Below are 13,447 nucleotides of genomic sequence, written 5' to 3'. Positions count from 1 at the left end.
AAGCCAAACACAGAAAGTCAAATACCACATAATCTTACTCATGAGGAATCTTAGGAAAAAAGTTGGTAACATAGGAGCAGAGAGTAGAACAGCGGTTACTAGAGACTGTGGAGGGGATATATAAAGGGAAGATAAAAAGAGGTTGTTCAACAAGTGCAGAGTTATAATTAGATATAAGGAATAAGTTTTGGTGTTCTATTGCCCAGCAGGGTGACTATAGCTACAGTACCCTATAGCTATCGGGTGAGTAAAGCATAGTACAAAATAGCTAGAAGAGAGGCTTTCCATATTCTCACCGCAAAGAAATGATAAATGCATTAGTTGACGGATATGCTAAATACCCTACTTTGATCACTATACAACATATATGTAATTTAAACATCAAATAGAACCCCCAAAATATGTACAATTATAATGTGTAGAGTATAAAGGTAACAACAAAATTTTAAAACTAAAGAAAAACCTGGGTTTCTACTTTATAAATAAGAGGGATCTAGAACTAGAAATACCATTTGACCCAGCCATCCCATTACTGGGTGTATACCCAAAGGATTATAAATCATGCTGCTATAAAGACACATGCACATGTATATTTATTGCAGCACTATTCACAATAGCAAAGACTTGGAATCAACCCAAATGTCCATCAGTGACAGACTGAAGAAAATGTAGCACATATACACCATGGAATACTATGCGGCCATAAAAAAGGATGAGTTCGTGTCCTTGGTAGGGACATGGATGCAGCTGGAAACCATCATTCTCAGCAAACTATCGCAAGAACAGAAAATCAAACACCGCATGTTCTCACTCATAGGTGGGAATTGAACAATGAGATCACTTGGACACAGGAAGGGGAACATCACACATGGGGTCTATTGTGGGGAGGGGGGAGGAGGCAGGGATAGCATTAGGAGATACACCTAATGTAAATGACGAGTTAATGGGTGCAGCACACCAACATGGCAATATGTAACAAACATGCATGTTGTGCACATGTACCCTAGAACTTAAAGTATAATAATAATAATAAAACAAATTTTAAAAAAGACAAAAGTGACCTGATAAAAATATGAGTAGGTGTCCTAGATGATTTTAAAACTTTTCATAATTACCTATAAAGAATTACTTAAGATTTCCTTTCAGAATCTTTGATTTAGTGGAAAAATGATGAAAAAGCATTCTAGCAATAATTATTGGAATAATGAAATATGTTTTTAAAAAAACTCATCTGATAAAGCAGTATCAGATAAAACAGATAAAACACACCCACACTCAGACACATACAAATGTGTACATCTGAAACCCAATAAGTAATAACATTTAGCCACAACTCATATATTAATCATTCATTAAAAATGATTATTCTTCCCAGAGAAGTAATTCTTTTAGAACAATTTCATTAGCAGTTGATTGAAAACTTGCTTAATATGCAATTTAATTAGGATTCTAAAATGACCCATTATATTAAACTAAGCTACATTTTTCTACAGACCTATTTTTTGTTACCTTATTAGGATAAGCTTCTCTGTTAATTACATTTTAAAAATAAATGCTGGAAAAATTATGCCACTCTTCTAAATTGTTTAGTGATCAAAGGGATATCAAATTTCAAGAACACAGAGAGATTACAGAGCAATTACATTCCTACTATTATCTTTAAAATCTGTATTAGTAATAGTTTATGTTTATTGGGCACTTAACATTGGGCTAGGCACAGTTCTAAGTGCTTTACAAGTATTAACTAATCTAGTCATTATGACAACCTATTATCCCCATTTCACAGAGCAGTCAACTAGGCAAAGCAAGTAAATAAAATGGGCAGAATTACATCTGTAAGTGGCAGATATGGAATTTTAAACCAACCAGTGAAGTTTCATACTCCATGCTTTACGACATTAAACTGCATTAAGAATGAATGGTGGCCAGGCACGGTGGCTCACACCTGTAATCCCAGCACTTTGGGAGGCCGAGGCGGGCGGATCACGAGGTCAGGAGATACAGACCATCCTGGCTAACACGGTGAAACCCCATCTCTACTAAATTTAAAAAAAAAAAAAATTACAAAAAATTAGCCGGGCATGGTGGCGGGTGTCTGTAGTCCCAGCTACTCGGGAGGCTGAGGCAGGAGAATGGCGTGAACCCGGGAGGCGGAGCTGGCAGTGAGCTGAGATTGCGCCACTGTACTCTAGCCTGGGCAACAGAGCGAGACTCCATCTCAAAAACAAAGAATGAATGGTAAAAATATCTCATTTCTGTTCTATTTTAACATTTTATATTATCTTACCAATAAGATTTTATAAAAAATAATGATAAACTATATTAAACTAAAAATTATATGAAAAACATTTTTTCTTATTAAAGGTTCATTTACAAATAAACCTTGATTTGAGTCCTGATCCCTTTTGCTTTATTTTCTAGTGTTTTACTTTAAAATGCATGAATATAATAGACTACAAAGACTTTAACCTTGACTCTCTTGCTTTCTCTCTCACACACGTGACACACACGTTCATATATGCACACACATGCTCAAGAAATTGGCATTTGCCCTGTAAATGCCTGACATACTGCTTTACTTCTGTATTGAAAAGTGACTGTTACATTCAATCCAACAAGACATTAAGGAAATGTCCCAACCAAAAGATGAAACCCAGAGTTCCATCATTTCTTCCAAATCCATCATTTTTGTTGTACCACCTAAGGAGACACTGGCTATTCAATTGTCCTTGGTTCCATGACTACATTTTACAGAAAAGGAAGTTTAAACATATTTAATGCCTATACAATTTTAAATATTTTTCTCTCTTAAGATATAAATTCTATTCCCAGTTCTATTGCCCTGCATTCAAAACTACTTCACAAAAAAGGGGCACTTGTTCTTACCTGTGTCTATTAAAGATGGTTGAACTAGTTTATGATGCACAAAAGCTACAGATTAATCCAAAATGCATAAGCTCTACTTCTTCCTTTCGTTTCAACCAATCTGAACATAGCTCAAACACATAAAGCCAAAGATAATATAGGTTTTAAAAATTGCAAAATATAATTTCTTTGCATGTTCAAACCTTTTGAAGGGGAAATAGGGTAAAATTTCCCTGTACAATAAAGAATTATAGTGCTATATCTACTTAGCTTTGCCTTCTCAGTTCTCTCCTTTGGCTATTCAACAAGGTTGAAGGTTAGAAATAGCCCAGATCTAAACAATGAGTTAAAATGATACCTTTTCCCAGTTTCAATCTGATCAAAAAATGTATTTTGGACCCTTGCCTGAATATAAGTACTTACAGTATTCTTGTGAGTTCCTATCTTATTCAGCCCAACAGGAATTAAAGTTACAATTTCTGGGCTTCACATAATTTATTTTTAGAAATCTCCAGCAACCTTCTATTACTAATTTAATTACAAAAGGCCAATACACATTTCTTTTATTTTTTTTCCTGAGATGGAGTTTCGCTCCTGTTACCTAGGCTGGAGTGCAGTGGTACGATCTCGGCTCACCGTGACCTCTGCCTCCCGGGTTCAAGCGCTTCTCCTGCCTCAGCCTCCTGAGTAGCTGGGATTATAGGCATGTGCCACCATGCCCAGCTAATTTTGTATTTTTAGTAGAGACGGGGTTTCTCCATGATGGTCAGGCTGGTCTCGAACTCCCAGTCTCAAATCATCTGCCTGCCTCGGCCTCCCAAAGTGCTAGGATTACAGGCATGAGCCACCGTGCCCGGGCACCAATGCACATTTCTAACTTACTAATGTAAAATATTCTACAAATTAAAAAAGAAGAAGAAATCAATAATTATTTTTTTAAAAGTCATGAGTCATCCCCGGCCTGCAGTAGGAGAGATGCCAGGTTGCTGGGCAGTACTCTGACTTGCTTCTGCCTGCTCCCTGAAGTAAGAGGCATTGCTCCTCCCCTGCAGTGCCTGTGGATGGAATTCTGGGCTCCACCTCACTACTGAAGTAACAAGAGGGCACGCCCTCCCTCTCACAGTGGGCTCTGTGGAGACTGTGGGGAGGAGGCAGTGATGGTTGTGGTGATGGTAAAGTCCTGTCACAGAAGACACAAGTGAGGCAGACCAGAATAGCACTGCAGGGATTGTATAAATTAAATTGATATTGGAACCACAGCCTATAGAAGTGAATCAAGACATGCATTCTGAACTTAAATAGGTTGACTACCTACTTAACAAAAAAAAAAAAGATTTAAATAGGAACCATAATCTTACAAATATTTAAAATGTTCAGGATATAGCACAAAGTTATTCATTATACCAAGAACTAGTAAAACGTCAATTTAAATTTACAAAGAAAGATTATCAACAGACGCAAACAACAACATGACACAGAAGTTGGGATTATTGAACAAAGACTGTAAAGCAGCCATCATAAAAATGTTCCAAGGATCAATTACAAAACTATTCAAACAAATAAACTCAGGAATAAAATGCCAGCCCTTTAAAAAAATTATAATCAAAAGGAAACTGCTTCTCACTAAAGCCTCCTATCTCCTTTATTTTGTCAGTGCAACCCCTGTTTTATCTAGCCCTTTTGCTCATAATTTGTTCAGATTCTTAAATTCTTAGAATCTACTGAAGTTGTTAGTATTTTGAGTTTTTAAAAGTCAAATGCATGTACTGAGTTAGATTCTTTACACATATTGTTAATAGCATGAACATGTAAAATGTTAATATTTTAGTAAAACTGTACTATATATTTGGTTTTCTTTAGTCATTTCCTTTTCATCATTCTCCATAAAGTATCTAGAATAGTCAGACATTTGCATATTTTTAATTAATGGCATTTTCTTGCTTGCCTTATGGAGCTTCAAGGTCCTCATATGGAAAAAAGACTCCTATTACATTGGGAAGTCATCATGCTATCTGTCATGAGTTTTTGTGAGTCCTTGGCTTCATGAAAATAAAATAATGTCTACTGTCAAAATAAGCCTAGCTGGTCTTTACCTTTTATATAATAGTTTTTTTTCCCCTTAAACATAAAGCAGCAGAGAATGCATGCTAAATCAGCTACAATAACATTTTGGGATGCCTTAAATTATTAGTCACAATCGGTAATGTAGACTTAATTTATGTTTTCCAATCCCTTTAATCACTAGAAACATTTCAGGATCTCCATATTCCAGTTTCAACATGATGGTAGCTTTTTCTAATGATCCCCAACAGGAAAACTCTAAAATTCTAGCTGTTAAAAGATACACAGATTAATTCCATATCTATCACTATTTCCTTTAAAGGAGCTCAAGTTTGGGAAAGAACAAACTCGGAAAATATTTTGTTTTGGAATAAGTGTGTGTCTTGTGGCAAGATTTTAAATTGAGTATTAATCAAAACCCCTAGTAGCAATTTTGAAATTGCTAAATTCTAGAATCCTTAGAGCAGCTGGATAAACATTCTCTCTCAGTTGAAATGACACACTAGTAGATCTCCTCTCCAGCTCACTTATAAACATATCCTAAACTGATTTTCTCATAAACTCATAGTTCTAATGAAGAAAAAAAGCAGTGGAGAGACAAGAGAAGCTGAGTTTTGGAGAAAATTACTTCAAAACAAAGTATTCTTGCACATTTACCTCTGATGTGTTAAGAAAAACAGGTTGGAACAGTTTCTTGGAACTGTAGTATTACTAAGGCATCTCGTGCAAAATAACAGGATAAAAATCAAGCTAAACCTAGACCAGTTGTCAGTGTACTTAAATGAAATGCCTATCACATCATTATTTATTTATTTATTTATTTAGAGACAGAGTCTTGCTCTGTCACCCAGGCTGGAGTGCAGTGGTGCAATCTTGGCTCACTGCAACCTCCGTCTCCCAGGTTCAGGTGATTCTCCTGCCTCAGCCTCCCAAGTATCTGGGACTACAGGCGTGTACCACCATGCCTGGCTAATTTTTGTATTTTTAGTAGAGATGGGGGTTTCACCATGTTGGCCAGGTTGTTCTTGAACTCCTGACTTCAGGTGATCCTCCCACTTTGGCCTCCCAAAGTGCTGGGATTACAGGTGTGAGCCACTGCGCCTGGCCACCTATTAAATCATTTAAAGAGTAGATATACAAAGATCAAATTGGGAACAAGGATGTTTAGCAACTTTGTAGCACTCTATTTTGTCAACTAAGCCAAGTCAAAGAAAACAAAGGGACAGAAAGATGAAACGATTAATTGAATTGGTTTGAAATGTGACATTGAGAAGAGCTTAAAGGAATACCTGGGATTATATCAACAGTTATAAAAAGTGGGAAAAATATTTCATATATCCTGATTGAGCCAATAATTAAAAACAAACACAGAAACCAAATAATCTTGTAAATGCTGGAACAATGGAATTCTATGTGGCCAGAAGCAAGGACAGAAAAGCACGGCAAGATTAAACTTCAGTGGTTTCACATTGAGAGAAACAGTTACATCAAGATCCTATATCTAAAAAAAAAAAAAAAAAAATTAACATATTTAAGAAGCAGGAGCATCTATATTTATTACTGATCTCTCGTTTAGCAAAAATTATTGTTTTTGTTTTCCTAAATGGTTTAAGAGCTTTAATTAATTTTTCAGCATCTTCAGCTACTTCCTCTACTGAATCTTTCTCATTAGCCTAAAACCAACCTAATAGTTACTTTCCCTCTCTAAGAAAAAAACACACTGGGCCCTGTATTTCGCTATTCTCCTTTATAGCACATTAAAAAAAAGAATTCTCTAGATACATTGACTCTACTTCCTCATCTCCTATTTCTAGTTAGCCTTTAAATCTAACTTCTAATCTCCTTATTCCACCTAAACTCTTCTTGTCAAGGTCACCAGCGACAACTTTTATTCTGAAAATCCAATGGTCAATTCTGTCCTCATTTTGTTTAATCTCTCAGAAGCTATTTGGCCTAGTTAACAATTTCATTCCTAACTAAAGATTCCTCAAGGTTTCTATGATAATACAGTCTTCTGTTCTTTTTTTGGCTTTTTTGTTTTTGTTTATTTCCCTCACTGATACTCCAGCAACTCTTCTTCTGATAATGACTACATTTTGGCATTACTCAAGGGCGTCAACTGCTCTTCATCTGCTCTGCCACTGTAATGTAAGCTGCCATCAGCTCTCACCTGGACTACTGCAAGAGTCTCCTGAATGTTCTCCTTACTTTCTCACCATCTTCTACACAACAGCTTTCTTCAAAAACTTTTTGAAGAAAGTTCTACCTGTAACTCTACCTATAACTTTCATGGTTTTCCATTGGACTTGGAATAAAATTCCTTCCCCTGTCTTAGTCTGCTCTGGTTGGTATAACAAAACACCATAAACTAGGTAGCTTATAAACAACAGAAATGTATTTCTTACAGTTCTGGAGTCTGAGAAATCTGAGATCAAGACGTCACAGATTCTGTGTTTGGTGAGCACCTACTTCCTGATTCAGAGATGACTGTCTTTTTGATGTGTCCTCACGTGCAGGAAGGGGTAAGGGATCTCTCTGGAACCTCTTTAATAAGGGTACTAATCCCATTTGTGAGGGCTCTATTCTTATGACCTAATCATACCTTCCAAAGGCCCCATCTACAAATACCATCACTTTGAGAGTTAAGACTTCAACATATGAATTTCAAGAGGGAAACAAACATTCAGATCATAGCACACCCTTACCTCATCTACTCTATCCTTTAGTCTCTATACTCCAATCACACTGACATCCTTTCAGTTTTATTGAATGCGCCAAGCATTTTCTCTTCTCAGGGAATGTGTGTATGCTGTCACCTTGGCTTAAAGTAGTCTTCCCCTCCAACTCTGTCTGGCTAACTTCTCATTGCTCATATCTTGGATTCAATTTCACTTCTCAAACAAGATACTCCCTAACTATCCAAGAAGGCCAAAATAGGTCTTCTCCCTTATTATAACAGCACTTGTCCTTTCCATCCACAGCATCTGCAATAATTTGTAATAATTTATTTACTTGCTTCATCTTTTAATATCTCTCTTATGAACTAACTGTAAACTCCACAAGGTAGGTACCATGACTGTTCTGTCCACAAGTTTCTCTATTTAGTCCCTAGCATAAAAATCACTGAAACACATTACGTACTCATTAAAATATTTGAATGAACAACTGACCAATAATATGATTATATAAATAAAAATAATTTGCTTGAAAAAGGGTAAAACGGATGGTCATGTATTATAAATGACCATTCATAATAAAAGTACCTTCAATAAATGTTAAATGAATAGTTAAAAGAGAGCGCTTACATATGCCAGACACTATTATAAAAGCTTTACATATATTAATGCATTTAATCCTCATGAGTAATATCACTGCTGGTGATGATAGTAAGTAATGATAGTAAGCACTATCACTATACCCATTTTACAGAAAAGTCAAGTAAGTTTCCTAAGTTATACAATTAGAAAGTTCTGGAGCTGAAATTTGAACCCCACCAGTCTGGTTCTAGAAGTTACATTTTTATCTCTGTTACATAAGTCACGAGAATTCAAAATACTTAACTGCATTATTAATTAGCATTCAAAAATCATAATTTTATTTTAGGGGAAATCATAATTTCATAATCAAATTATGATTTCCCCTAAAATAAAATTATGATTTTTGAATGCTAATTCAAAACCCAGATTCTACCCTGTTTCCTTTGTATGTAGGAATCAGGTAATTAGGGGGTCCGTTGTGGCAGAAATCCAACATCAGAGAACTAGTAATGGGCTATATCTGCATTCCAAATGAGGGTTTGGGCTGGGCGTGGTGGTTCACGCCTGTAATCCCAGCACTATGGGAGGCTGAGGCAGGTGGACCACCTGAGGTCAGGAGTTTGAGACCAGCTTGGCTAATATGCTGAAAATGTATCTCTACTAAAAATATAAAAATTAGCTGGTTGCAGTAGCATGTGCCTGTAGTCCTAGCTACTTGGGTGGCTGAGGCAGGAGAATCGCTTGAACTGGGGAAGCGGAGGCTGCAGTGAGCAGAGATGGTGCTACTGCCTTCCAAACTTGGTGACAGAGTAAGACTCCATCTCAAAAAACAAAAAACAAAAAACAGAAAAAAAAGAAAAGAAAAAAAAGAAAACGAGGGTTTGGGGAACGGCAGAGAATACGTTGAGTTTCTAATCTTGAGTTGGGTCATAGGAGGCAAATAATCTACATATAAGCCTTTGAAGTCATTCATATAGTCTTCTTTATGTAATAATCGAAAAAAGTTTTCTCAGAATGACGAAGAAGGTATGTATGTGTGCTGGCAGTGAGGGAGAGAGACTAGCAATAAAATCAGATGTGCCTGATGAAGAGAAGCAGTAGTGCAAGGAAGTCTAAACGACACAGCCAAGTAAATTTCGCACAGATGGAAGAGTCAACTGTGGGAACTTTAAGAAGTGCTAAAACTTCAAAGAATGTAGTTCAAAGAAAAGTGACTTAGTAGAAGACAGCACACTTAGCAATATGAGCTGTTCCTCGCACTTCATTAATGATCACTAAAGCTACAAAATCACATGACCGGATTTCTTATAAAAAACAGATAGGTAAGTTGTGCTTTAAGGTTAAGTCGAATTTGGAATAAAAACAACATGGACAGTACAAATTTAGAAGTAGGCAGAGAAAAATTATAGGGGACTAAGGTGCCAAAACTATAGAGTGGACTCTAATCTTCCCCCAAACTCTGGAAATTGAGTCAAACAAGTTAACTATATTTCACGGAGAAGGAAACTTTCCAACGAATACCTGGATTATGTCTCCAAAATGTAAGATGAGATCTTTGCAATAATTAAGGTTACTTTTGCCATTGGTTTTCTGTTTAATAAGAGGTAAACTTAGTCAATTATGCAAATAATTCCATTTCCATATTATTACTAAGTAAAAACTGAAAATAATCATATATTATTCTCAGAATAAATAGCTATATTACATAATAATATATATAATATGAATACCTACATGGTTGTATATGTATATACATTTTAAGAACTGCACGAATTGGGAAAATCACTAGAAAATACAAAACTGCCAATGTCATTGAAAAAAAGTTGGAAACTGGGCTCAGAAACTGTTACAAGAAGCGTAGTCCTAAGGGAAGAAAATTATCAAACATCGAGACAAGGAATGAACTGCTAAAGGGGAAAACTGAAATTATGTGAATTTGATTACTTATTTAAAGATAAGGAAAGATCAATTTCATAAAAGAGAGAGTAAAGAATACTAACTTTGATGTGCACTGGTATGGAGAAAGGAGGTCCTAGGCCATGACTTCACAGTTAGGAACCTGTGCAATGTGATTACTTGTATGACTCAGGCAGAAATGGGGAGTACATGATTATGATGCTGGAAAAAATGACAGGGAGAAAAAAGCAAAAGAATCGGAAGAATATTCCACTACTAACCTGGTTTAGTTTCTTCCAGAGATTGAGGACAGGAGAAAGTTCGTTAGACCAGATTTCTCTATCAAATTTGGAACCAGCTGTTATGGATCTGCCCAAAATCCTCAACTGTGAAATAACCTGAATGAAGAAAATAATAAGTATCAACAAATAAAAATAATTTCAGTCGAACAGGAAGAAAGAGCATAGGTACAAAAACAGACATATTTTGTTTTATAAAAATAGAGAGAAAAAATGTTGTCAACAGTTTATAATCATATTATCTTTCTTCAACTCGCTTAATATTTTACTGTTTAAGCAGTTTAAAAAAATAAAAGAACTTAAAGCTGGAGAAAAACGATTTTAAAATTACATACTGTAATGGCTTGTATTTGAAAGATGCTTCATTTGTTGTTATTTGGATTTTTTTGAGACAGGGTCTCACTCAGTCACCGAGGCCAGAGTGCAATGGCGCAATTCATAGCTCACTGTAGCTTCAAATTCCTGGGCTCCAGCAATCCTCCCATCTCAGTCTCCCTACTAGCTGGGATTACAGGTGTGTGCCACCATGCCTAGCTAATTTTATTTTTGGTAGAGACTATGTCTCAGTATGTCGTCCAGGATAGTCTTGAACTCCTGGGTTAAAGCAATCCTCCTACTTCAGCCTTCCAAAATGCTGGGATTATAGGCATGAGCCACCAGTCCTGGCCTAAAGCTGCCTCTTTACCCAGAAAGCTCTAATTGCCCATAATTAATAACCACTTGGTGTCTCTATTTGTTCATTTCTGAAATCTGGAATTGTTTTGATTTAAATTTCATAATCTCAAAATGCTGACAAAGATAGTTTCCTTAAAAATATGAAATGAATGGAAAAACAATAGCATAATAAACCGTATAAAATGGTAAAGCAATAATTACTGGTTGATAAATTATTTGTAAATGTTTTAATGCTCTACATTAACTTTAAGTTGTAATTTCAATGTTTCCTCTACATACAAGGCCCCAGTGAAAAAAGAATGGGTCAATCAATTCAAACAAGGCAAGGTAAGTATTCCCTATTTAGGGCTTTCAATTCTATAATGTCCTTATTACCAGTTTCTTTATCACTATTCTCACCAAAATCAATTCACTCACTTTTTTTCTAAAATAATACTGAATGATTCCCATTTTAAGAACATTAATGAACCTTATTAATCATTTGTTAATGATCCAGAATATTACTAACTATGCTAAATATTAGGCTACAGATATTGTGATATATGTGTGTTTACATATATAAAATCAATGATGTATATACTGTTTTTCATATTATACCTAAATATTAAGATTGTTTTATCTCATTGTTTGTCTAAAACAAACAAAATAAATCCAAAAAACCAGATATGTCTTCCTAAGTCAGTATTTTAAACTTCAACATTTATGGCATGTTGACTACTTCTGTTTTCACTTTGGGAGAAATGTGATTTGTTTTTCCTTTTGTAACATATTGAACTATATTTCATATTTCGTTAGACTCTTACATTAGTAAAGTTCATAATAAAATTAAGGCCATAAATCTTTCAGAATGAATGTACAACTTAACTGTTAAACATCAATAATCATGCTGTTAAACTCAAGTCACTTCCAGAGTGTTTCACTGATTCTTAAAAACCTGTGATTCAGTGTTTGATTTTTTTTTTTTTTTTTTTTTTTGGTTTTCTGATAAATTATTTTCATTTGCTCTAGCTGAACCATAAAATAGCACCTAATTTATCAGCTTTGCTACACCACAAAACACAACTAGTTGGTAGTCAGAAGAAGTACTATTTTAACTCAAGTTTTGCTATTACTTGTGTTTTAAATTTGTCAAACATGACAGAAAACAAATAAGAATGCAAAGAGATGTCTAAAGGAAAAAGAGTGCAAATTTTTTTATGCATGATGTTAAGACCTGTTTTAAGAATCAAATGTACGGCCGGGCGCGGTGGCTCAAGCCTGTAATCCCAGCACTTTGGGAGGCCGAGACGGGCGGATCACGAGGTCAGGAGATCGAGACCATCCTGGCTAACACAGTGAAACCCCGTCTCTACTAAAAATACAAAAAACTAGCCGGGCGAGGTGGTGGGCGCCTGTAGTCCCAGCTACTCGGGAGGCTGAGGCAGGAGAATGGCGTAAACCCGGGAGGCGGAGCTTGCAGTGAGCTGAGATCCGGCCACTGCACTCCAGCCTGGGCGACAAAGCGAGACTCCGTCTCAAAAAAAAAAAAAAAAAAAAAAGAATCAAATGTACACCAACCAAAAAAAGACGTCTTCTGTCCAAGAAAAATAACATGTGAGGATTTCTTTTTAGATAATACTATCATATTATAATTTTTAAATAACAGGCAGTAATAAGAAAGGGAGTTCAAACGTCTAATAACATTTTTATTAACAAAGACAGGGCTATAACTTGTATCAATGAACTATCTGTTTTTACAAAATCTAACACATATACTTATCTTTTTTATAAAGCATAGATAATAAAATACCTATTTTTCATATTTTAAACCAGTTAAATATAATTTTTTCATCATACTACTTTAAAATGGTATCAAAAGGGATAAAATTTCATTCATTAACAACATATTTACATCAATTCTTCCACTTTCTACCCATAATTAACAGCATGAATTATGCCACTGGCATGCTTTGGGCGATCTGTAAGAATTGTAAAGGAGCCAGGCACAGTGGTTCACACCTGCAATGCTAGCAACTCAGGAGCCTGAGGTGGGGGGATCACTTGAGGCTAAGAGTTTGAGACTAACCTGGGCAACATATTGGGACCTCTTCTCTTAAAAAATTTTAAAAACACATTAGCCAGGTATGGTGGTATGCACCTGTAACTACTGAGGAGGCTGACCTAGAAAGACTGCTTGAGCCCAGGAATTCCAAGCTGCAGTGTGCTACCATCATGCCACTGTAACTCAAGTCTACATGACAAAGCAAGACCCCATCTCTAAAAAATAAAACATTCAGAAAATAATATTTCAAAATGAAGAAATTATAGGAAAACCACAGAAGATTTTGCCACTCCTACTTCACCTGTTGTCATTTCAAAGACCAGTGAGAGGCATTTCAGGAACACCTACCTTTT

General features: G+C 35.7%; 1 protein-coding gene across 4 annotated transcripts in view; it reads right to left on the bottom strand.

Annotated features, from left to right (window-relative positions):
• DYNC2H1 (dynein cytoplasmic 2 heavy chain 1) overlaps positions 1-13,447 on the bottom strand; it is a 355,588-nt gene that overhangs the window by 97,164 nt on the left and 244,977 nt on the right. For all 4 annotated transcript variants that reach the window (XM_005579474.5, XM_005579475.5, XM_005579476.5 and 1 more), the window contains one exon: positions 10,361-10,477. In XM_005579474.5, the coding sequence (XP_005579531.3) occupies positions 10,361-10,477 (117 nt within the window). The remainder of the gene's footprint in view (positions 1-10,360; positions 10,478-13,447) is intronic.

This window comes from Macaca fascicularis, chromosome 14 (genome assembly GCF_037993035.2).
Source record: "Macaca fascicularis isolate 582-1 chromosome 14, T2T-MFA8v1.1".
Classification (NCBI taxonomy): Eukaryota; Metazoa; Chordata; class Mammalia; order Primates; family Cercopithecidae; genus Macaca; species Macaca fascicularis.
This window is presented reverse-complemented; position numbering and strand designations above follow the sequence as displayed.